We start from the raw sequence: 25663 nt of genomic DNA on the forward strand, positions 1-25663 counted from the left end.
AGAATGTGAATCTTATTATGTCAATAATTTGAATTGTTGTCACTTCATAATTCCTCATTTTTGGCCTGAACTTTCTGTTGATGGTAAATTGGTTATACTATCAACTGATCTACTGAGCACATGCAACATTCTTTTAGATTTGCCAACTGCCTGCCCATAGTTTTTTTGGTTCCAAGCGATGATGAGTTTGCATGTGAAGCATTTGGAATACCGCTGAGGGTTGTACCTCTGGTTTTAATGTCAAACACACTGGATGAAGGACATTGACAGTTTCTGATAATCTGAAGCAATCACCAGCTATTAAGTGTCAATGAATAATTAAAATGAAAGCTGTAAACATTAAACTGGGCAACATGGTAGTGTAGTGGTGAGTGCAAAACTATTACAGCACCAGCAAATCCAAGTTCAAATCTGCCACCATCTGTAAGGAGTTTGTATTCTCCGGGTGTTAAGGTTTCCCCCCCGTATTCCGAAGACATACGGGTGAGTATGTTAATTGGTCACATGAGTGTCAATTGGGTGGTGCAGGTTCGTGGGTCAGATGAGATGTTACTGCGCTGTATCTCTAAATAAAATAAACACACTCTAAAAACATGAATTAATAGACATTTCGCATCTTCCCACATAGCAGTTTCTCGTCACTGAAGAAGGTTCTATTCCTGTGTTACGTATAACCAGAGCCACTTTAGTAAACATATTTCCTAAAGAGTTGCATCTCAGACACGGGACTCCATGTGGGGTATAATGTCAGTGCAGTCAGGGAAACCCTTGTTATGATTAGCCAAGATTTGGATTTGACAATCAAAGGGAATTTCTGAGCTTCCTGGCAAAATCTTGTCCTATCTTTTTTTGTTTTGTTTATCCTGAACTAGTTCTGTAACTGTATCCCATATAGTTTAATCATGTTATTTTGACCTTAATTTCTGCTTGTAGTTTGTTGCTATTCTCCCTTAACATTATTGTAAGGCCTTTAAAAATAAATTAAATTAAAAAAAAAAAGATTTGGGCATATTGAAATTATGCCAGTGGTTCCAGCAGCAGTATTTATTGCATACTTTAATCAGAAGGGAGAGGAAAGGAACCTTTTACACTGCAATGTTTGCACACCATCTATTTGGGGTTGGGGGTGGTATTGTGGAAAGGTTGTGAGTCTGACCCATTTGCTGTCTGAAAAATATCCATGATCAAAAGCTCACTCAAAATTTCTGCTGGTAAGTGGATGCCTTTGGAAAGAAATCTATTTTGATTTTTGTTGAGAGGATAACAATGCATGATTTGAGAATATAGAGTTCTAGCTTTGTGGAATTAAACAATGATCTGGTTAAACACTGACTGATCTATTGGAAGGTGAAAGAAGTTTTATCAGTCATTTGATTCTGGCATGGAGAAACAAGTCAATTGTGATGAAATGTAGCTTACCTTTATAGAGCTGACCATGCCACAATAAACTTCAACCAACTTTAAACCTTTTCCCAACTCTTGTTCCCTCTTGTGGTCAGATGAAATGTTGCGTTCAAATAAAAATTATTAAATTTAAAAGCTAAATTAAAAGAATATTAAATTTGCAACAAGATTGCAATTTCTGTCTTAATTCTATCCAAGTATTATGGCTTTGAGGTCAATATTTTTTTGCTGACGTGTAATTTCATCAGTGTTTGATATTTACTTGAGGATTAAGAATCTAGATACTCTGATTTTAACGATTGAGACTTTGAGGCAGCAGGGGAATGATTAGGAAGATGAGAAAGTGAAGTTAAGACAAATTAATTGATATTGAGAGGTAGTGCAGAATTTTCCACTAGCTTAAAATTTTATCTTTACCCCTTAATTATTTCTGAAAGTCTTTGTACAGAGGGGAGAAATAATGCAATATTATGGCAGATTTCAACGATTTTGAAGACTTTTCTTCTACTGATCTGGATTTGGTAGAAAATCTTATTCAGTGGAGAAATGTTTGTGGGGAAAAGATATACAATTGACACGTCAAATATCATTGCTTTTTGGAAGTGGCCAGCTTACTTCTGGAGGCCTGCCTTCATTTTTAAACATTCTGTGTACACTTTGATCCTCGCCTAGACACTTGTCTTATATGCATTCTGAGCTTTAAATCCTTCATTTAATTTTGGTATTTTGAGTGTGACCTTCCAACATGTGGTTGTGTTTGAATGTTCTTCATTTGATGGATGTATGCCATGGCTGAAAGAATTTTACATGTGGAGAAAATTATTTGAGATATGAAAAAGGGTGCAAAGGCACATTTTTGATAACTGGCAAGATTGAAATACAGCTGATATAATTTTGTTTGTGTTGGAGTGTTTCAGTGCAAGACCTTGTAAATAAAGACCAGCTTATACAGTTCAGTGCAGCAAATCTTTTAAATCCAAGTTAAAGGCCAAAGTATCAATGTGGTGGTGTACTCTTATGAGTGTATATATAACCCAAGATATTAGAAGATGCAAGTTTACAACTTAATCCTTCAGTAAAATTGCCATTGCAACTTATTGGAAAGTTTCTTATTGGTGGCAATGTATAAAAGTCTAATTCTAGTTTTATTATCCTGGTTAAGATTTCTACTGCTGTACTGTGAGGTATTCTAACTTAGCAGTTTTCTGTAAAAGCAGTGTGACCTGTTGGGAAAAAATGCTTTGGCTTTGGCCTAAGATGAGGAGTCATGTGTGTCAGCCAATCAGGATTGTGGGATGTGAGAGCCATGGGGAAGAGTTTTCAAAGGGACAAGAGTCTGGTTTAGAGTTTTTTTTAGTGGAAACTGCAGAGCATCGCTCAAGGGAAGATGCCGCAGAATGCCATTGGAAGGAGAGTCCTATTTGCAAGAAATGTTTTGTGCAGATGACTGGCTCCAAGGATGAAGGACCAATACTCCTGAGAGAGAGCCAGTTCATTTGAGATGATCTTAGAGGGAAGTTTGGACTGTGGCGGGTGCCTTCATGCAGACTATGGGTCCAGTGTTTGAGTATAAAGATAGACCTTCAGCTACTCCAGAATGAGCACTAACATTTATGTGCACGTTGGACTGGTTTAGCTGTAATAGGCCCTTTTATTTTTTTTTCTTTCTCTGTAACTGTTGGTTAAAGTTAAAAATTTGATAAATATGCTTTCTCTTTAATTTTATGCTGGCTTACGATCTGTCAGTTCTGAACTACTGATAACTGTATATAGGCAGTGTTTACACAGCATTCACTACAACATATGCTTCTTAATTGGAACATCTTAACTTTCCTGTTTGGTTAAACCCCAAATCATACTGATCCTGGGCATGTATTGTTTATGAAAGGCGGCTTTCTTACTGCTGAGTTGTGTGGCTGTTAGCAGAATTAACTAGCAAGCCAGGTTGGTTTATGATCCCTGGTGAAAGGGTTACATAATTCTCCTGGCCTTTGAGAAAATTTGATATATTGTTTAACTTTTATTTGTTTTATTTATTGAGACACAGTGCAGAATAGGCCCTTCCGACCCTTCCATCCCTAGTTTAATCTAAGCCTAATCGCAGGGTGGTTTACAATGACCAATTAACCTACCAACTGGTATGTCTTTGGAGTGAGGTAGAAACTGGAGCACCCGAAAGAAACCCATGTGGTCATGGGGAGAACGTACAAACTCCTAAGAGGCAGCAGCTGGAATATTTAATATATTTTTAAATATTTGTAAAGATGTACTGTTTGAATAAAAATTTGTTTAAAACTGCACAACTGTAATATGGCAAGATTAATAATTCTTTGTCACCATAACTCCAAGAAAACCAGTTTTGACTTTACTCTGTTCCACAACAGCACTGCATAAATGTACAATAATTTTTGCTGCCAGTTTGCACCTTTTAATATTAGAAGCTTATTGTAAGTTGCAGCTTGGAAAGTCTTATATAGTTTGAACGTAATAAGAAATATTTTGAACATTTTGAAATGCCCAAGAACTTAGTAGTAAGAAAAAAACCTGGATTTTGCACCTGTACTTGGGAACCAATTTCATCTGTTTAAAAGGGTGTAATTTTGTTTAATTTATATTTTGTTTTGTTTTCCAGATGAGCAGTTCGGTGTTGAAACAAAAACAGTTGCTGTGGATTTTGGAGGAGGAGATGAGATCTACAAGATTATTAAGCCTGTTCTTGCTGGACTGGAAATAGGTGTCCTCGGTATGTATTCTAGGATAAAATGATTGCTGTTCGTGTATCTTTGGGCAACCATCTGTGTATAAAAACAGTTTCATTGCTTAAATACTGGAACTAGTTAAATCAATTTTGGTTGTTACTTTTGGCTCTTTCTTTTGAAATGTTAGACCTGCTTTCTCTTCCAGGAATCCTACACATGATAGTTTTTATTCCACTTATCACAAATTTGAATAAATTAGAATAAACAAAACTGTGAACTGTTCAGCCATCATCCTTTGCTGATTTACATTGGCAATTTAAACTTACTATTTTCAAATACTTCCATGGTTTGTCTCTGTCATCTCCTTGCTCCTCCCATTCTCTCCTTTTGTTCACCACAGAATTAACCATTCCATCTTTTACCAGCTGTTCCTTTGGCTGGTGAGGTTGTAAGCTCAGGAGTTTTGTCCCTAAACTAATTTCTTCATTTTTATGGCATATTTTTAAAAGTTTGGGGATGTCAGAGGGTGGTGGGTGTAATGAATGCACTGCCAGTGACAGTGGTAGAGGTGGATACAATAGAGTTTTTTAAGAGACTTTTAGATAGATACATGGAGCTTAGAAAATGGAGGGCTATGTGGTAAGGAAATTCTAGGCAGTTTCTAGAGTACCGGTAGGTTACATGGTCGGCACAACATTGTGGGCCGAAGGGCCTGTAATGTGCTCTAGATTTCTATGTTCAATACTTTTTAGCCAAGCTCTATTTGAGTTTTTAAATTTTCATCTGGTGCTTTGGAATACTCTGCTGAATTAAAACTACTATGTGATCACATTACTTCTGTGCAAATCAGTGCTGTTTGGAAGTTTTCCCCCATTGTGGTTTGCCAAATTCCAAGCATTCTCAGGAGACCAATAGCTCTTTTCGTAACCTTGATGGTGAATGCATCTGAAATCAAACTGGAAATAAATAAGTAGGCCATAACGCTCCTTGACTGTTCCACCACCATTATCATATGATGGTCAATGCTTTTGTGCCCAATTTCTCTACATCCATTATTCCCTAAAACAAGCATTTCAAATCAGCTTTTAATTTTTTAAACATCTGAGCACTGACAGTCTGAAACAGAGTTCCAAAGATTCGCAACCTTTCAAGTGAATGATCTTGTCTGAGATCCCCAGCTGAGGGATAAGGCGCTTCTGAATTTCTCATTGTTTGAGATACCTTCATAAAACAGTGTAAATGCCCAATCTTACTCAATTGTTTCTTGGTGGGGGGTGAATGGGAGGGTATGGTGGAAGAGGGAAGGGGAAGGAAAAGCAAAAAAAATGTTGCGAATCCAGTGAACATTTGGTCACAGATGGAAAAAGTGCTATGCAGATTTTTGAGATGCAGTCTCTTTAAAGCTCTTCCCTGATTCCAGTGAGCTTCCTTAACATAGCCTGTATTGCAGTAAATGTCAGCATATTGACTAGTTTTTTAACTGTGCAGAAAGCTATATGTAACTTTTCTGTGGCTGTGTTTCAAGCATTGTGACCTCTTTGAAGATCACCATTTATTAGTTTCTCGTTAGTCAAGTATTTTCTCATGTCCACCTGAATCAACATCCTGAGGTTCTCCGTATTGTATTCCATCTGCCATCATCTTGCCTGGATGCTTAACTTGCATATCTCTTTGTAGAATAGAGACCACAGTCAGTCTGTGTTGGCAGGAATATCTCTGACTCCATCACACTGAGCACTGGATCCCCACAAGGCTGTGTGCTCAGCCCACTGTTGTTTACACTGCTAACACATGACTGTGCAGCCAGATTCAAGGGGAACCTGATCATTAAATTTGCTTATGATACCACGGTGGTGGGGCTCATCAGCAAAAATGATGAAACAATGTACAGGGAGGAGGTCAAACACATAGAGAGCTGGTGCAGTGACAACAACTTGATGCTTAATGTCACCAAAACCAAGGAGATGATCGTCGATTTTAGGTGGTCTCAGCCTGAGCACACACCCCTCAGCATCAGCGGCTCCACAGTGGAGAGAGTGGAAAACATCAAGTTCCTTGGGGTGCAGATCTCGGACAATCTCACCTGGTCCAGGAACACCACTGGAATTGTGAAACGGGCCCAGCAGAGATTGCACTTTCTGAGGAAACTTAAACAAGCATCACTCCCCACTGACATCTTAACTACATTCTACAGAGGCATGGTTGAGAGTGTGCTGACCTTTTGCATCACAACCAGGTACTCCAGCTGCAGTGCTGCCGACAAAAAAGCCTTGCAGAGGGTGGTTAGGGGATCAGAGAAGGTTATTGGGGTCTCCCTACCTTCTGTCCAAGACCTCTTTCAGCGTCAATGCCTCCAGAAGACATGGTACATCATTAAAGACCCCTCACACCTGCTCCAAAAACTGTTTGTTCTTCTGCCATCAGGCAAACGTTACAGGAGCATCAAAACAAAAACCACAAGGCTACTAAACAACTTCCTCCCACAGGCAGTCAGACTGCTAAATAGCTGCTCTACCTGACTCTGCTTTGGACACTTATAACTTGATTTTAACTGACATATGTGGCTGTTGTGTTTTTTCTATTTATTGTTGTGTTTACTATTTGTTGCGTTTGTTATGTTATGATTGCACTTGCACCTGGGAAATGCTGTCGCATTCTGCCCTGCAGAGCTGATGTATGGTTGGAATGACAATAAAGTTTTTGAATCTTGAGTAGCTCTCTCAGGTTGCATTCTTGTCTTAAGTATTTATATTCGCAGAACTTTGGTCCGTAGTTTGTAAGTAGCTCTGCCCCCAGGATTGATGTTTGTGGCACATTACAAGTAGCAGTTTCATCCTTGAAAAAACTGTTCCTTCTGATTTTTTGAATAAATCCTTAACTGTATTGTTTAACCCTTTAAATGGGATCTTGAGTAACATTTCATATGCCTTTTGAAAATCTACATCTGCAGGTTTGTCTTTGTCTTTTATTTACACCCACAAAAACTTGATTTTGAATCATATTGATTCTGACCAATATGATCTTCAATACCTTAAGGGTTTCTAGTACCTTCATAACAACTGGCTATAGCACTGTCCAAGACTGAGAAATCAATGAGCAAAGGCAACTTTGGACCTTCCTGGTTTGTGTGGATGATCCTTTGTTGGATAAATTTGTTACAGCCATGTATCAATCTTATTGATAACAGAAAACTGTCACTTTTTTAAAAAAAACTGAGTTTTTATGACAACGTCAAAGCTGCTATACAAATGTGAAAAGAACTTTGGGACTATTGTTTAATCTGGTAATATTGATCCAGAGGTTCTTCAACAGTCAGAATGAGGCATAAAACTGGGTGATCATGGCCATTTTCATTTAGTGTTACAAGAACAATGAATGAACAAAGAGAGAAAGAAAAACTAGTGGTGATCTCATACTTAGACTAGAGATAACAATATTCCAGTGATAACAATCAACTTATAAAATAGTAATATTCAAGTGCCACGGCATCTGCAGAAAATCTGAGAAGCTTCTAGAAAAATACAGATTCAGATACTCTACAATTACTAGAAAATTTACTGAGCAATTATGCATACATAAGTGATGATATAAAAATACAGGCAAGCATATGAAAGTTAAAGAAAAATGAGAATAATTATACTTCTACATCCCAATATGACATCATTTTACTTGAAAGTTATTTCATTGAGGGAAACTTCATTCATTGAATAATCTTCTACCATGACTCAAACTACACGCACACACACTCACACACTCACACACAGACACACACCCCCCCCCCCCCACCCTCCACCACCCCTACCTCTTCTGTGGTTGTCCATCGGAATCTGATGATGACGTCCACTTCTTTAACGGTGAGATCTTTGATGACTATACAGTCCTCTCCTGGACCCACAAGCTCTATTGTAGGTGGGGCATGTATATGTGGTAGTGATGGCAACCATGGCTGCTTTTCTGCTGGCTCTCTTCTGCTGTCTTCTGGTTGTTCTTTCCATCTCCAGAATATGAACACCATCCCTACTCAACTGTTGCCAAGTGATACGGTCAGCAGCAACATCCTCCAGGTCCTCGGGTCTGATCTTGCACTTCCTTAAAGCATTCTTCATCTGATCCTTATAGTGCTTCTTCAGCCCTCCAGCTGTGCGTCGACCATGACATAGCTGGCCATATAACACTCTGCGGGGTAGCCGACATAGGGGTATTCTTATCACGTGCCCCAGCCACTGCAACTGACGCTGAGTGATCATGACCTCAGTACTTCTGCAGTTGGTCTTTACTAGTATTTCAGTGTGAGGTACCCGCTCACGACTAGTAATTCCCAGGATGCGCTGAAGGCAGCTTATGTGGAGGCGCTCAAGGACTTGATGTGACGGCTGTAGGTTACTCGTGCTTCACAGCCATAAAGGAGGGTGGTGACACAGACCGCTTGGTATACAGCGAACTTTGTGGAGGGACAAAGACTCCTGTTCTGAAAGACTCTACGCCGAAGTCTCCCAAAGGCAGCTGATGCCTGTTTAATGCGGCTCTGGATGTCGTTGTCAATGCCGCTATCCTCAGAGAGTATGCTCCCCAGATATTTGAAAGATGGCACTACTGACAGCTTTTCATCACCAACAGTGAAGGCTGGTAGGGTGGGTGGGACACTAGTACTCCATTGGCAAACCAGTTCTGTCTTGGTGGTATTGACAGTCAGCCCCATCCTGTTGTATGCTCTCACTGCCACAGCAAGGACAGTCTGAAGATCCTCCGGAGTGTGGGCCACAAGAGCACAGTCATCTGCATACTGCAGCTCCAGAACCCATTCTCTATGGAGTTTGGTGATTACGTTGAGCCTCCTGATGTTAAAGAGGTTGCCGTCTAATCTGACGTCCAATGCCACACCGCTGCTATCCTCAATCTCGTTGTGGAGAAGGTTGGTAACACACAAGAGGAAGATGTTAAAGAGCACTGGTGCTAGCACACACCCCTGCCTCACCCCTGTATGTACAAGGAAGGGCTCGGACTCTTGTCCTCCTATGGTCACCCGAGCAGTCATCCCATCATGGAACTGGCGGAGGATGTTAACAGATTTATTGGGACAGCCAAACCTGAAGAGGACATCCCATAAGAGCTCTCTTTGCACAGTGTCGAATGCTTTGGAGGGGTCGACAAAGGCCATAAACAGGACTTAATGTTGCTCCCGGCACTTTTCCTGAAGCTGCCGGGCTATGAAGATCACACATACACCCACACACACACACCCCCACCCACCTTATCAAGATATTGTTGACATAGTCTTCCAGATTTTAGAATCAATTCTATTGAATGCAGTGGTCATTTTTTTTGTTCATTTCTAGCCCACTCCCATATGTTTATGATGTTTCTAAGATACCATCTTTTCCAAAGATGTATTGTATCAGAACTTAAGATATAATTGCCTTGAAAGTGAGTTGAGATGATTCAGGTTAGCTAGTATCACTTGACTGTGAGGTTGTAAATAATTGACATGAAATATACAAAGTGAATTTTATGTATATTCTATATATTTACAATGTTTATAATCTAACTTCAGCAAGGTAGTAGTGACTCTGCATTAGTTTAACTCTTACTGTAGCTAACCTAGTGACCAACTTTTCCCAGCAGATTGAATAATTGATTTGATTACTGAAGGAACTAAAAGGAACCTTTTATTCCTGTACATATAACTGTAAATCTATCTGTCCATCATTCTCTTCATTACCCTTTCAAAAAAATTGTTATGGTATTATCTGCAAAAAAAATTTGAAAGCCTAATGTAAACTAAAAATGGAGATGAAAAAATGATCTGATTATTATGTCATTGACTCTTTTTAACTTCCTTCAGTGAACAATGTGGGAATTTCTTACAACTACCCGGAATATTTTCTGGATGTGCCTGATCTGGACAATGTAAGTAATTCAAGCCTTTAAGTTTTGTTTTTAGAATCAGTTATACAGCATTGAAAACGTCCTTTTGGCTCATCTCAACCATGCCAACCTTTTTTGCTCAGCTACAGTAATTTTTGCTTGCATTATATTGCTTTATGACTTGTTCATTCAAAAGCCTGCCTAAATGTTCTATAGGTGTTGTGGTTGCTTCTGATTCCACCACCATCTCTCCCATTTAATTCCACACCAATTTCTCTGTGTATAATTAAAAAAAACTTTTCCTCAAATCCCATTTAAAACTGCTTCACTTTACCTTACACTTATACTTGTCCTCTTGATTTTGAGAGCCTATTTTTCCCATGGTAGGGCTTTGGTTAACAATCCTGCCTATGCCCCTTCTAATTTTAGATTTTCTCTTTTATTCCCCTCAAAAGAAATAGAGTTGATGAGGTTTTGATAGATTCCAGATGGTTTTAAAGTCAGGCTAATTCAATCTGTTCACCTTAACATACTGCAGTATCAGTACCTTCATAGTTAAAATTTGGCAAGATATCTTGTTAATATGTTATAGCACATTATCGAAAACTTAAAATTTGATCTAAGCCAGCTAGCCTAATGCCACCTTGGATTTGATGAACTGATCATTTCACATGATAGAGTTATTTTTTGTAATTATGACTCATTATATAATCTATATGTGCAAATACAGAGATGTTTCACCTCTTTCTTGTGGGGGATGTGGGGCTAAAATATTTCTGGGTGAATCCAGATAGATTAATGGCAGTTACTAGCACATTAAATTTCAATGTGCAGCATGATGTAAATAGTAAAGCTGTGAGATATGCCCAGCAGGCCAGACTATATGAATAGAAAAGAAAAAGAAAGAAGCAAACCTTCTGTTCCATGTTCTTCCCAACTAAACTGACATGTTTTTCCTCCTTCCCAATTCAGCGAAAGCTTCTCAGATCTGAAATATTAACTGTTCGTGTTACAGAGGATATGGCCTAACTTGTTGAACACTTCCATGCATTTTCAGTTTTTACATTAGTGTTATTTTTAATGTGCCTTGTGGCTTCAACATTGCTTTGTTTATGGCTGAACATCAAATATCCTTAAACTTTCTTTTGAAGGGGGATGTCATGTGATGACGTAGGGTTGAGACGTTGGGAATCCAGCTCTCTCGCAAAAAGTAATGAAATAGGGTTTAAATGAAGAAGAGTTAACAAATATCTACTAGAAACTATTTATAAGTAACTCAGGATTATCTTTTGATATGGCTCCTAAACCGAAACAGAAGAAAGCTACTACTTCGAATACTGCGCAAATCGGCGGGGAAAAAGGCCTAACCGTCTCGGCGAAGCCTCAGACTCACGTTGGACCTCCTCCCGGTGAAGTGCATGGCACTTCTGATGATGCGGGACGGTAAGTTGCAGCAATGTCAGCGGTCTCTAAGAAGAAACGGCAAGAACAACGCATGCGCGGAAGTATGCATGAACTGATATTAACAAAACTACAAATCCCAACTACGGCTGGAAGTGAATTGGAAGTAGAATCAGACTCTTTGGGAAATTCAGAGGAAGAAGAGGAAAAGAAGGAAGAGATTAAAGGAGACATAAAAGATATCCTGATATATATTATGAATGAATTAAAAGCTATAAGAAGGATGCAGAATAAACTCGATAATGTGGTGGAAAAACAAGAGAAGATGGATAATAAAGTTAAAGAGATGGAAGTAAAAATGGAAGAAAACACTAAAAGAATAGATAAGATAGAAGACAATAATCTTGCCTGGACAATAGAAAGAAAACAGATGTTGGAAAAAATAGATGCGCTTGAAAACTCTAGTAGACGCAATAATATCAAAATTATTGGTCTTATGGAAGGTACAGAGGGAGAAAATCCAATAAAATTCTTTCAAGAATGGATTCCGAAAATGTTGGAAATGAAAGAAAGAAGCCAAGTAACTGAAATTGAAAGAGCACACAGAGTTTTAAGACCAAGACTTCAACAAGATCAAAATCCAAGATCAATTTTGATAAAATGTTTAAGGTACCAAGATAAAGAAATGATCTTGAAGGCAGCTATTCAAGGTGCTAAAAAGAGAAATTGGCCATTGATAATAGGAGGGAAAAGAGTTTTTTAAAATCCAGACATAAGTTACGATCTTCTGAAGAGGCGGAAGGAATTTAATCCAGTGAAAAAAATCTTTATGGGAAAAGGGCTATAAATTTTTATTGAGCTATCCAGCAAAATTGATAATTTTCCTGGATAACGAAGAAAGAAGATTTTTCATTGACTACCGGAAAGCGGAGAAATTTGTGCAAGAATTACTTGATGTCCACGAAGAGAAGTAAAGAATTATGGAAATGAAATGGACTAATGATGAAGACTGAAATAAGGTTGGACTTGACGGACATTTATAAAAAAAAAATAGTTGAGGAGTATTAATTGGGAGTAGAGATATTAATTATTTTCTTTTTTTTCTTCACTAATATATTTTCTTTTTTTTTTTTGCGGGGGAGCTGGAAGAGCTCCTGATTGATGGCTGCGAGTTTCACGTGTACAATCATGGCGATTGCCATGCCCGTAAAATGGGGGGGGGGTAATGTTGTGTTCTTTTTATTCGCAACATTAGTGGGGGGGTACTTTGTTTTTTTTTTCTTATATATTAGTTATCTTTCTTCTATTTTTCCTCTTTTTTGCCTGGATGGTTGGGGAGAAACTCATAGCAACATGGAGAATTTTAAAGAGTTCCCAAGGTATTATGAATGATTATTTGACTTAATTTTTTAAGTTTTAATGTTAATGGAATTAATGGACCTTTGAAAAGAAAAAGAGTTTTAACATATATTAAGAAAATGAAAGATATAGCTTTTTTACAAGAAACACATATAACAGAAACAGAACATAAGAAATTAAAGAGGGATTGGGTTGGAAATGTCATTGCAGCTTTATTTAATTCAAAATCGAGAGAAGTTGCAAGGAGCATATGGGGATCCTCCGATATCCAGGCAATCTTTCTTTTTTTTTTCTTTCTTTAGATAAGGGTTAAGGGGGGAGGGTTAATATTATTTTTCTTACTATTTTATCACCACATTTATTCTTTGTAATTTTCTAAAATTTAATAAATAAATATATATTTTTAAAAAACTTCCTTTTGAAGTATGAAGCTATCTCTTGGACATGCATTCCTGTTTGCCAAGAACTCCTTGTATAAATAAATTTATTATTATTCTCATAATTTTCTTTAATTTTAGATATCTCATCAAATTTCTCAGGAAGTGTTCTTTTGAAATCCCTAAACTGCTTCATAGCAAAGGCTTTTCTGTATGAAAAGTCTCCATGCCATCCCTTCAGTGAGTTCTTATCATCCTTTCTAGATTATGTGCACTTTTTAATGAGCATTCTTTTGAGACTGTCAATTTGCTTATTTAACAAGTACACTTACCACTTGTGGTTACACCATCATCTGGTCAAATCAACAATATTTCTCATAGGACAAATAGTGTTAACTATATTAAATTTCCAGTAAAAATATGGAAATGTAGAGATGCTGATCTTTTATTTGAGTGCTTGAAGCTGGTACTCTGTCACATGTACAACATATACTTAAATGTGTGAAGTGTAATTGAACAAAACTTGGCAGAATCTATGAAAATCCTAACTCGTCATTTCATTGCTGCAGGCACAGTGGTAGAGCTGCTGCTGCCTTACATCACCTGACATTTGGGTTCAGTCCTGATTTCTAGGTGCTGTCTATATGTCATTTGCACCTCTTTGTGATATTCAGACGCAGTGGACTTGTCACATACTTATTTCTCCAACCTGGAACATCTAATAATGATGTTCTGACCAATCTACTTACCAAGTGAGTTCTCCTCCATGATCCTGACCACAGCTAAACATACTACCAATGGCCATCAGTTAGGCACTCCAGATATTGAATGCTGCCATCAGCAAACAAAAAAAATCTATCCCAACATCTTTCAGATCGTAGTCAGGAGACTTCAATCAGGCTTGTTTGAAGAAATCTCTGTTCAATTATCAACATGTATCTTGTAACCCAGGGGTCCCAACACACTCGACCACTTAGGAATGCCTGCTGTACCATGCCAAGACTGCGTTTCAGGAAATCTGATCAGTTTGCTGTCGTCCTCCTACTGATATACAGGCAGAGGCTAAAGAGCAAGGCTCCAGAGATAAGGATGACAAAGGTGTCATAGCAGAAGCAGCTTCAGGATTGATTAGAATCAGTAGACTGGCCCGTGTTCAAGGATTTATCAGAGATTCTGAACAAATACACCACAGTTGCCTTGGAGTTTATAAAAACAGGCCAGTGTGTCTCCACAAAATAATTTAGTCTTCCCCAACCAGAAGCCTTGGATGAGCCATGAGATCCTCAGTCTGCTGAGGGCCAGATCAACAGCAATTCCGAAGGCATGGGATAGATCCTTCCCAAAGAAGTAATAATATCCAAAGGCAAGATGATGCAGCAATGGCTGTCAAGACAAGTCAAAGCCAACATAAAAACCAAAGAGAGGGCACATAATAAAGCAAAAATTAGTGAGAAGTTAAAGGATTGGGAAGCTTTTAAAAACCAAATAGAAGGCAACTAAACAAGTCCTCAGGAGGATAAGATGAAATAAGAAGGTAAACTAGCCAATAATATTAAAGACGATACCAAAAGTAGATATTGGACCTCTGGAAAATGACACTAGAGAGATAGTACTGGGAGTGAGGAAATAGTGGACAATTAAGTATTTTGCATTAGTGTTCACTGTGGAAGATACTAGTAGTATGCTGTAAGTTTGAGAGTGTCGGGGTCAGAAGTGAGTGAAGTTGCTGTTACTAAGGAGAAGGCGCTGGGAAACAGAGGTCTGAAGCTGGATAAGTCACCTGGGTCAGATGGTGTGCACCCCATGCTTCTAAAAGTCATAGCTGAAGAGATTGTGGAAGCTTTTGGTATGCTGGCCTTTATAAATCAGAGCATTGAGTATAGGAGTTGGGATGTAATGTTAAAATTGTACAAGGCATTGGTGAGGCCAAACTTGGAATATTGTGTACAGTTCTGGTCACCGAATTATAGGAAAGATGTCAACAAATTAGAGTACGGGGGGACATCACATGATGACGTAGGATCGAGACGCAGGGACCCAGCTCTCCCGTAAAAAGTTAATAAATTAATGTTTAAATGAAGAAAAGTTAGTCAATACTTTCTAAAAGTTACTTATAAACGACTCCGGACTGTGTCAAGCTATGCCTCAAAGAAGAAAGATGAAGAAAACTAATACCGGGAAGACTACGCAAGTTGGAACGAGAACAAGGCCCACGTCTACCGAGGAACCGCGGTCTCAGGTACATTATATCACCGGCGATACGGAACAGGAGATTGTGGCAACACTGGCCACAGGAAAAGACCATCGTGAGCTGCGCAAACGCGAAGGATGGAGCACGCGCAAATGGGAGCAACAAGAACTACAAAGCCCAGCGACCACTGCAACTGAAAGTGATAGCGAATCGGAGGGAGAGTCAAATCTCTCGGAAGGATCAGCTGAAGAAGGAGGCAAAAGTCCTTCTAGAAATATAGAAAAGACTTTGAGGCAAATAATGCGTAAATTAGACACATTAAAAGTAATTAAAAATAATCAAAAAATACTCAGAAAAAAAATGACCAATATGGAGACTATGCTTGATAAAATGGCAAAGAGACAGGAAAAAATGGAAAAAAGAATTACAGACTTGGAAACTACAATGGAAGACATGGTTGAAAGAATGAATAAAATGGAAGATGATATTACTGCCTGGACATCAGAAAGAAAATAATTTATGGAAAAAATTGATAAGCTTGAAAATCTCAGTAGACGAAATAATATTAAAATTGTTGGACTTAAAGAAGATATAGAAGGAGAAGATCCAATAAATTTTTTTCAAAAATGGATCCCTGAAAAATTGAAAATGGAAAGAGAAACTCCAATTGAGATTGAAAGGGCGCACAGATCTTTAAGGTCAAGACCTCGAGGTGATCAAAACCCACGATCAATTTTGATAAAATGCTTACGATACCAAGACAAAGAAAAGATCCTGAAGGCCGCTGCCCAAAGTGCCAAAAATAGAAACGGGCCATTGATGATAGCAGGGAAACCAGTTCTTTTTTATCTGGATATAAGTTACAACCTGTTGAAGAGAAAGAAGGAATTTAACCCAGTGAAAAAAGCCTTATGGGAAAAGGGTTATAAATTTACAATGCGTCATCCAGCAACACTGATAATTTTTTTGGAGGAGGGAAAATTTTTTTTTTCCGATTATCGAAAAGCGGAGGAGTTTGTACAAGAACTTCCATCTATTCGCTAATTACACATAGAGGCTTCCAAACGTAATGGATTAAAGATGAAGATAGACCCAAGGAACAGAAGTGATGGACATTTATGGATATTATAGAAGAGAAAAGCAAAATTTTAGAAATACTAAATGAGAACAGTATTTTTTTTCTCTTCTTATACATATACTTTTTTATGTTGCGGAGGGGGGGGCTGGGAGGCTGTGGATCGGTTACTGCAGGATTCACGTGTGTAATCATGGCGGTTGCCATGACCCGTACAGCGGGGGGGGGGGGGGGTAATGTTGTGTTTTTTTTTTCCACAACATTAGTAGGGGGGTATTTTGGTTTTTTTTCTTTATATTTTAATATTTTTCTATCTTTTTGCCTGGATGATTGGTGGGGACACACATAGCAACACGGAGATTTTTATAAAGATTTCCCAGGATACCACGAAAGTGGAAAGATTAGGTATTATTATAGATTGGAGTAATATAATAAAAAAAAAATGACTAATCTACTAAATTTTTTAAGTTTTAATGTTAATGGGCTTAATGGGCCAGTAAAAAGAAAAAGAATTTTAACATATATTAATAAAATGAGAACTCCGTGGAGCATGTGGGGATCTTCCAACATCCAGGCATTCCCTTTTTTTTTCTTTCTTATTTTTTTAATAGGGATGTTAGGGGGGAGGGGTTAAGGGGAGGGGGGCTGGGTAACACTTTTTTTTTTCATACACGTTTATTCTGTAACTATTTAAAAACAATAAAAAAAAAGTTTTAAAAAAAAATTAGAGTACAGAGGAGATTTACTAGAATGTTACCTGGGTTTCAGCATCGAAGTTACAGAGGAAGGTTGAACAAGTTAGGTCTTTATTCTTCAGAGTGTAGAAAGTTGAGGAGGGACTTGATAGAGGTATTTAAAATTATGAGGGGGATAGATAGAGTTGACGTGGATAGGCTTTTTCCATTGAGAGTAGGGGAGATTCAAACGAGGACATGAATTGAGAGTTAAGGGGCAAAAGTTCAGGGGTAACACGAGGGGGAATTTCTTTACTCAGAGTAGTAGCTGTGTGGAATGAGCTTCCAGTAGAAGATGTAGTGTTGAGGCTTAAGGCACTGGTGGCCTCAATGGGCCAAATGGCCTAATTCTGCTCCTATATCTTATGGTTTATGGTCTTATGTTCTCTGTTTATTGCTTTTTTTTTTTCTTTTTTGCACAGTATGTTGTCTTTTGCACGTTGGTTGCTTTTCTGTCCTGTTGGGTGCAGTCTGCCATTGATTCTGTTGTGTTGCTTGGATTTACTGTGTATGCTCACAAGAAAATGAATCTCAGGGTTGTATATGGTGACATATGTACTTTGCTAATAAATTTACATCGAACTTTGAACTTTGAAATTTGCATGTTCTCTCTGTGATCACGTGGCTTCCTCCTGGTACTCTGTCATACCACATCCCAAAGATATATAGTTGGTAGGTTAATTGGCAACAAGTTTCTTTATATGTCTTGATGAGTGTAGAATTTGAGGATATCTGAGAACTTTAAAAAATTAATAGAATTTGTGTAAACGTGGTTGGTGTGGACTTATTAGCCAAAGGGCCTGTTTCTGTGCTGAATCTCTCTAAATGCTTCTGTGTTTATGAAATCCTGTCTAGCAATGATCACTTTGCCTGAATCTTTTGCATGAAAAAACATGTTATATTTACATCAACTTGGCTCCAATGTAATAATGAAGCACTGAAAGATCTAACTTCTGTTGTTTAGCATTTGTGGTGCAAGAAGCAACGGTTTGACAAAATTAAAGGCTAGACAGCTGTGGCTGAAGGAAAACTGGCCACCTGTAAAGTGGGTAGTAGAGTTTTATTCAGGATTGCATGTTCAGATAGGTAACCAAAAGTAATTTAAACGCTTATTTTACTTTTAGTATTGAAAAATGTGATCAGTTAACTGAATTATATTTATTGCTCCTACTGTATTCAGTAATAAGTTGAGTTGGATCTTTTACCCAAATGCTCTCCCAATATGATAAAATTAGAAATCAAAGTTAATTGTATTCTGATATAATAACAATTTTCTTCCCCTCAGTTCATCAGCAAAATGATCAACATCAATATTCTGGCCATCAGTAAGGTAAGGTTCATTCTATTAAGTTCTGATTCTGTTGTGCTCATTGAATGGTTGCATTTGTTTTTTCTAGACTGTACCAAATATCAGATAGAATGTGTGGCGTTCTGCCAAACATTCGCAGATCTCAAATGTTAATTGTTTCTCTTTCCTCATGCTAGCTGACCTGTAAATGTTTGCTGCACTTCCTAATTTTTAGATTTCCTGTTTCTGTAGTTTTGTTTAACTATTTACTATGCATTATCACTTGCAGAACAGTATGGTTCATTTTTGTCCTGACATTCCACCTCATCTTTGTTTATATGCCGTCTCAAATCTAGTACCTTCTCAGTGCTAGCATTGCCTAATACAAGCAGAGGGCAATGTTCTTGTCAATTGATTCCTCTGCTAGTGATCTAGCCCTGTTCCATTTGCTTTTTCCATTGCATTGAAGGAAATGACTAGAGTTAATGATAGTGAGGTGCCTCAACAAGCCAGTCTCACAGAAAAGTAGTTGACATTTCAGGCCTAGACCCGTTTTCTGGACTTCATTGCTGAAGAAGGGTCTCTGCCTGAAACATCAACTATCTATTCATTTCCATAGACACTGCCTGATCTACTGAGTTCCTCTAGCATTCTGCGTGTGTTGTTTTAGATTTCCAGCACTTGCACACTTCTGATGTTCATCACAGAAAAGTACCTTAAACATTAATTTGAGATCAGTGCTTTTTATGCACTTAATATTACTAATAAATGAACTTTTTACCAAAAAAGTTTGATTGTAATTCCAAAATATAATGCATTTTAATTTGAAAATTTGTTTGTCTTTCAAATTCTACTTTTGTTTGTAGTCTTTAAATAAAATTTTCCATCTTTGGTTTGTTGTAACAAGCTCAACAGAGGTCACTGGCCTTTGAGCTTATTATCATCAAGAAATAAGGAGAGCTGTGCAGCTAAATAAAGAGGGAGATAAGTTTTCATCACATCCTTCAAGTCACCTAGGTCATGCCAGAGTGCAATCCTGGGTTGCCCAACAACAGTTTTGTAGGCAACACCTCCACACTGACTTGTGGGATGGTTCATTGATGGGTTCAAGTTATGTTTCTGGCATAGCAGCATACCAAAAAAGGAAAGGTAGGGGTTAATGTCCTGCTCCAGAGCAGTATTTGTTGGGAGGGGGGTGCACTTTGGTGGAGTGTGTGACAAGAGCTCCTGGGAGAGCAAAAAGTAGCACACACCTCCATACTTAATGTTGTAATTGCCTATTTTAGTGCTGATTCCATTAGCTCATCCATTCCAGGGAAGATGATCCTGTGTACTGAACGATGTACAAAAGAAGTGCATTGTGCAGTACTTTTTTTTTTCAATTGGCCGCACTTTCCTTCAGAGATGTGGGTTTCAAACACGTGTTTTTTGAAAATTCTGTGTATAGATTTTAAGCTGTGGAATCTTTGCAATTTGAAACTGAGGGGATGTTTTTAGACATGTCACTAATACTATGGGGAAAGTGTTTGGGAATTTGAAAGGTGAGCCGCATGAACTACTTGGGCATGATGTTAGAGTCCATTATTAAGGATAAGGTTTTGGGGTTCTTGGAGGTACACGATAAAATAGGACAAAGTCAACAAAGCTTCCTTAAAGGAGATATCTTTCCTGATAAATCTGCTGGAATTTTTTGAGGAAATAACATGTGGGATAGATGAATGGAAAATAACTCATCCATAATCAAACGGTGAGCACATTTGATGTACCAAATGGCCTAAATCTGCCTCTATGAATTATGTCACCTAAACAGAATCCCATGCAAGAACAATATTCAGTACATTGGAGTAAGATGACACTCAAAGCTGGTAGTTACTCTGTGGTAACTTTGTCTTCATGAAATTGTGAAACACATGTAATTGCTCTTTATAATTTCTAAAGGTAGGAAGAGTAGGAACCAGTTCTGCCATTTGGTTGAACAAATATACAGTATGTATATACATTGGATTTTTAAAATTTAATATTATAAGAGTGTGTTACTATGTAGGAGTGACCATAAGTCAGGTGTTCTTAACCTGAGGAGGAACACCTGACTTATAAACACCCCTACATACCAGTGAGCTTCTTTAACATTATTAATGCCTGTATGTGCAAATAGTTTTGAGGCTACTTTCGCTGAAAGTCTTGATAATATGTCTGGCGTAAGGATCGTCCTTAAGGAATTATACCTCATATTCTAGTCTTTCTTTATTGGGTCATACTTGTCAAAATACTTCTGTGTCTAGTAAGTTTGGTAGTTACTATTGATGGTGGCACCAAAACCACTTGAAGCTTGATATGTTTGAGGCAGCTTTCACAAAGTTAATGTGGTACCTGCACATCAAACATAACTGTTGCATTATACACCAAAGTAAGTATCTTTTTTGTAACATTCAATGACACACCAAACTTGTATAGGTTAACTATCCTTTATCCGAAATTTCAAACTCCAAAAACCTCCAAAATCAAAATACTTTTCAAGCACTGACATGGCATCACAAATGGAAAAATCCACAAGACACTGGGAAGGTTCCTTGGTGATGCCCAGGTTTCTGTGCACCACAGACAATTCTGAGAAGTGACCTCGTATATGTAATGAACAGAAGTTAATGGAAAATAGAAAAACTCTGCATAAAGTGAAAAATGAAGATTTTGATCATGTATTGAAAGAGTAGATTACTAAGTGTCAGAGCGAATATATGCTGCTTACAGTCATCACGTCAAACTGCTTCAACTGTGGACTGTTCACCCTGAGCATCACACCAGCTGTACATAAGCTGTATATGTAATGTAAATGGATTTGTCTTTAGACCTGGGTTCCATCCCCAAGAAATCTCATTATATAAATGCAAGTATTCCAGAATCCAAAATCTGAAATATAGCCAGCCCTAAGCATTTCAGGTAAGGGGAGCTCAACCTGTATATTGTCAAAGAATAAGTAACTGATATATCTGGTCCTTTATTAAGAAGTGGTACTGTGCTCAATGCTTCTACTTATTGATAGCAATATAGGGAAGCCTGGAACATCTGTGGACTTTCTACAGAATGCATAATTATTAGCAGTACAAAATAAAAGCTGAAAAAGCAATTATAAAGAATTCTATATAAAATAAACTACATAAATACATCAATACCAGCATGTATTTACAATGTAATCAACATTATAGTAAGTGCTTTAAAGTGTTTACAGTGCTTTGACGGGATTTATAGAGGGGGTAGGGGTACTAACTAGAATGGTTGATTAGATTAATTATCTTGGGGAAGAAGCTTTTTAGATGGCATGAAGAATTTGTTTTAAAAGCCTTGTAGTGCATTCAAGCAAGGGAGCTTTTGGCAAAGGTGGTTTTGCAGGGTGGGTGGTGTCTATAATGTTTTTTCCTGCCCACTTCTTTGTCCTGGGCACTTGCTATCACTGTTGTGATAGCAGTCTGTAACCATTGACCTTTTCTGCTGACCTGACAGTTTGCTGTGGTTTTCATATATTGTGAGAGATGCTGCATCAAACCAGAAGGTAGTGACTGATGTGAGGATGTTCTCTATGATGACAGTATAGAATTGCACCAGTATGTTCTGGGGAAGATGACATTTTGCCAACTATCACAAGCAGTACAGGGTACATCTTTTGCCTACCCCTTTTGTTAATGAAGAAGATATGGTTTAACCACGTGAAGTCCTGCAAAATAATGTTGCTCAAAAACCTGATTGTTGAAATGGGGCTAACTGTAGAGTTGTTAATGATGAGTTGGTAGAGAGGGGACACATTTCTCCTGAAATCACTATGCATCTCTGCAGTTTTGAGGGCATTCAGCTCCAGTTATTGTGGTTGCATCAGGGCACTAGCTTGTTTACTTGGTTGTACTTGCATTTGTCACTTCTGGTGATGTCCAATGACGGTGGTGTTGTCTGCAAACCTTATTATTTTTGCAGATAGATCACTGAAGCCATGTCCTTTGATGTAGAGAGAAAATAGGCGAGCTGAGAGTACACACTCCTGTGACGCACCAGTGCTGAGTGACCAGGATGTGGAGATGTGCTTGCCTAATCTCCCAACTGTCTCCTGTCAGAGAAGAAGTTGGTGATCCACCTGCAGATCATGAACTAATTGCATCAGTATATTGCTGAGATTTATTGATTTATAATGCAAAAGAGTTGATGTTTTTTGCTCGTTTTGCTAACAAATTCATTTGCCTTTGAACAGGGAGTGTTGATATGCAATAATTAACATTCCAAAATCTTTCATTCATGACAGTCTATTTTTTCAGTAGTATAAATGCATTTTAAAGAAGTTTAATTTGTGAACATTTTATTTTTAATTATCTTGGATCCTTTCGGAGTTTGTAAAGTGAATTTCTCTAAAGAAGTAAACATAATTCTTGACTTTAGTTGACTGCGTAGGATGTCCCTTTGCCAAAATGCATATCTGTATTAGTTATTGCTTAGCATTTGGCAGTTCACGTTATACTGGAAGAGTATTTTATGCAGTGAAACCTAAAATGTTTCATGTTCCTGTTTGCATTTAGAGGTTGCAAATGCTTATATGGCATGAATTTAAACGGAAGCCTTTCCATTCATTTTAGCTTGCTTTATAACCCCAGCATCTTTACTGCACCTTTGAGCTGCTGCTGTTAATTAGTTCAATTTGTTGTTCACTATCCATGTTAATGTTCTTGGAAGAAATTCACTCAAAGGAATTACCTTAAGTAGTGATGGGAAGGCATGAAATGTTCTTTTTTTTTCAATAATTGCATGCACTGCCACCTCTCCCTTTTCCCCCAGTCTCTCCCAGACTTGTAGTCCATTAATAATTTGTTTATAGGGTTATTTTCCTGAGATTGGGGTGAAGAATTAAATAGAAATGGTCCTTTATTACTTGGAGATTATTGATAAACAAAATTGTGTACTTGAAACAAGTGACCATATTTTTAGAATGATTGCTTTTCAAGATTCAGGATTAAAGTGATGCTCGGCTGTACATAAGATGACTTTCAAAAAATAATAAAGTAGTGGTGAAGTTGGTGGGTGGAGGTGTTGATCAGCCTTACTACCAAGGGAAAATAACTGTTTCTGAATCTGGTGGTCCTAGTGTGGATGCTACGTAGCATTCTCCCTTATATGAATGTGACAAATAGTTTCCAGGGTGGGTGGGATCCTTCATGATGTTACTGGCACTTTTCATCACCTCATTGAAATGTAATGAGTGTATTAGAATGTAGAATTTTCTCACTATTGGTATTGGTTTATTATTGTCACATGTAGCAACTTGCCTCACTTGCCCCATCATTGAAATACTCTCATAGCCAGTGGACTCACTTTCAAGGACTCTTAATCTCTATTTATTGTTTATTTATTATTACTTCCTTCATTTTGTATTTGCACAGTTTGTTGTCTTTTGCACACTGGTTGAATGCCCTAGCTGATGGTCTTTCATTGATTCAGTTATGGTTATTATTCTATAGATTTATTGAGTATCCTTGCAAGAAAATGACTCTCAGGGTTGTATATTGTGACCTATATGTACTTTGATAATAAATTTACTTTGAAATTTGAACTTTTGAAGTTTGATACAGTGAAGAGCTTGTCTTGCATTCTGTTCATACAAATCAAATCATTATGTGGTGCACTGAGGTAGAGAAAGGTAAAACAATAACAATGCAGATTAATGTGTATAAGCTACCAAAAAGTGCAGTGCAGGTAGATGATTAAGTGCAAGATTATTACAAGGTAAATTGTGAGGTTAAGGGTCCATCTTCTAGTACAAGAGGTCTGTTCAAGAGTCTAATAACAGTGGGATTGAAGCTGTTCTTGAGCCTGCCGGTATGTGTTTTCAGGATTTTATATCTTCCTGATGGGAGAGGGAAGAAGAAAATGTGTGGGGTGGGTGGAGTTTTTGATTCTGCTGGCTGCTTTACTGAGGCAGCAAGAAGTATAGACAGAGGATGTAGAGGGTAGCTGGTTTTCTTAATGTCCTCAGCTGTGTCCACTCTCTTCCAGTTCTTTTTTGTTTTTTTTAAAAATAAACTTTTTTTATTGAGTTTTCAAATAATTGCAGAAATAAAAGAAAATATATGAAAAAAATATATATACCCTTCACCCCTCCCCTTAACCCCTCCCCCCTAACATCCCTATAGAAAAAAGAAAGAAAGAAAGAAAAAAAAGAAAGAGTGCCTGGATATCAGAAGATCCCCACATGCTCCATGGAGTTCATAATAACTTTAGTACCGTAGATGTCGGATTATAAGCCGCTACTTTTTTCCCATGCTTTGAACAGCATTGAACACTGCGGCTTTTAATACGGTGCGGCTAATAAATGGGGTTTTTTCATGCCGCCAAAACATTTTACCTTGTAACAGTAGACCAATAAAATTGATGAGTACCGGTAGTTCACAGAGGTCCAATGAAATTGTACGATAAATCAAGTGCACTTCACAAATTATTGTAAATCAGCCATTTGTACTCACCTTCATCAACATGGAAAACACTCGAAGAAAAGTATATGATGCAGCTTTTAAGTTAAAGGCAATCAATCTGGTGGTTGAAGAAGGAAATCGAGCTGCTGCGCGTAATCTTGGCATACATGAATCGATGGTGAGAAGGTGGAGACGCCAGCGCGAAGAACTGAATCAATGCAAAAAGACGACAAAAGCTTTCAGAGGTAATCACAGCAGATGGCCCGAACTTGAAAACTTTCTTGAAGACTGGGTTAACACACAGAGAGCAGGCGGCCGCGGTGTTTCCACCGTGCAGATCAGACTGAAGGCTAAAGCAATCGCCACCAAAATGAAAATCGAAGATTTTAGAGGTGGGCCATCGTGGTGTTTTAGATTTATGAGACGAAAAGGCCTGTCCATCAGGGTACGCACGACTCTCTGTCAGCAGCTCCCTCCCGACCATGAGGAAAAACTTGCTAACTTCCGCACATTCACTCAAACAAAGATAGCGGAGAATTCCATCGGGCCAGATGAAATCATAAATATGGATGAAGTACCTTTGACGTTTGACCTGCCTCTCACTCGGACTGTTAATAAAAAAGGTGACTCGTCCATCATACTGAAAACAAGTGGCCATGAGAGAACGCATTTTACTTGTGTTCTGAGCTGCACAGCATCCGGACTAAAGCTTCCACCGATGGTGATTTTTAAGCGGCTGACAATGCCAAAGGAAAAATTCCCAAAAGAAATCATGGTGAAAGTCAATAAGAAAGGTTGGATGATGGAGAGTCTAATGAAGGATTGGC

At 38.1% G+C, this 25663-nt stretch overlaps 1 protein-coding gene across 1 annotated transcript in view; it reads left to right on the plus strand.

Moving 5' to 3' along the window:
- The window catches only part of LOC140729649 (very-long-chain 3-oxoacyl-CoA reductase-A-like), a 168377-nt gene that overhangs the window by 79368 nt on the left and 63346 nt on the right, over positions 1-25663 (plus strand). The window contains exons 4-6 of the mRNA XM_073049668.1: positions 4037-4147; positions 9946-10010; positions 18391-18435. Of these exons, the coding sequence (XP_072905769.1) occupies positions 4037-4147; positions 9946-10010; positions 18391-18435 (221 nt within the window). The remainder of the gene's footprint in view (positions 1-4036; positions 4148-9945; positions 10011-18390; positions 18436-25663) is intronic.

This window comes from Hemitrygon akajei, chromosome 6, assembly GCF_048418815.1.
Source record: "Hemitrygon akajei chromosome 6, sHemAka1.3, whole genome shotgun sequence".
NCBI classification, from domain to species: domain Eukaryota; kingdom Metazoa; phylum Chordata; class Chondrichthyes; order Myliobatiformes; family Dasyatidae; genus Hemitrygon; species Hemitrygon akajei.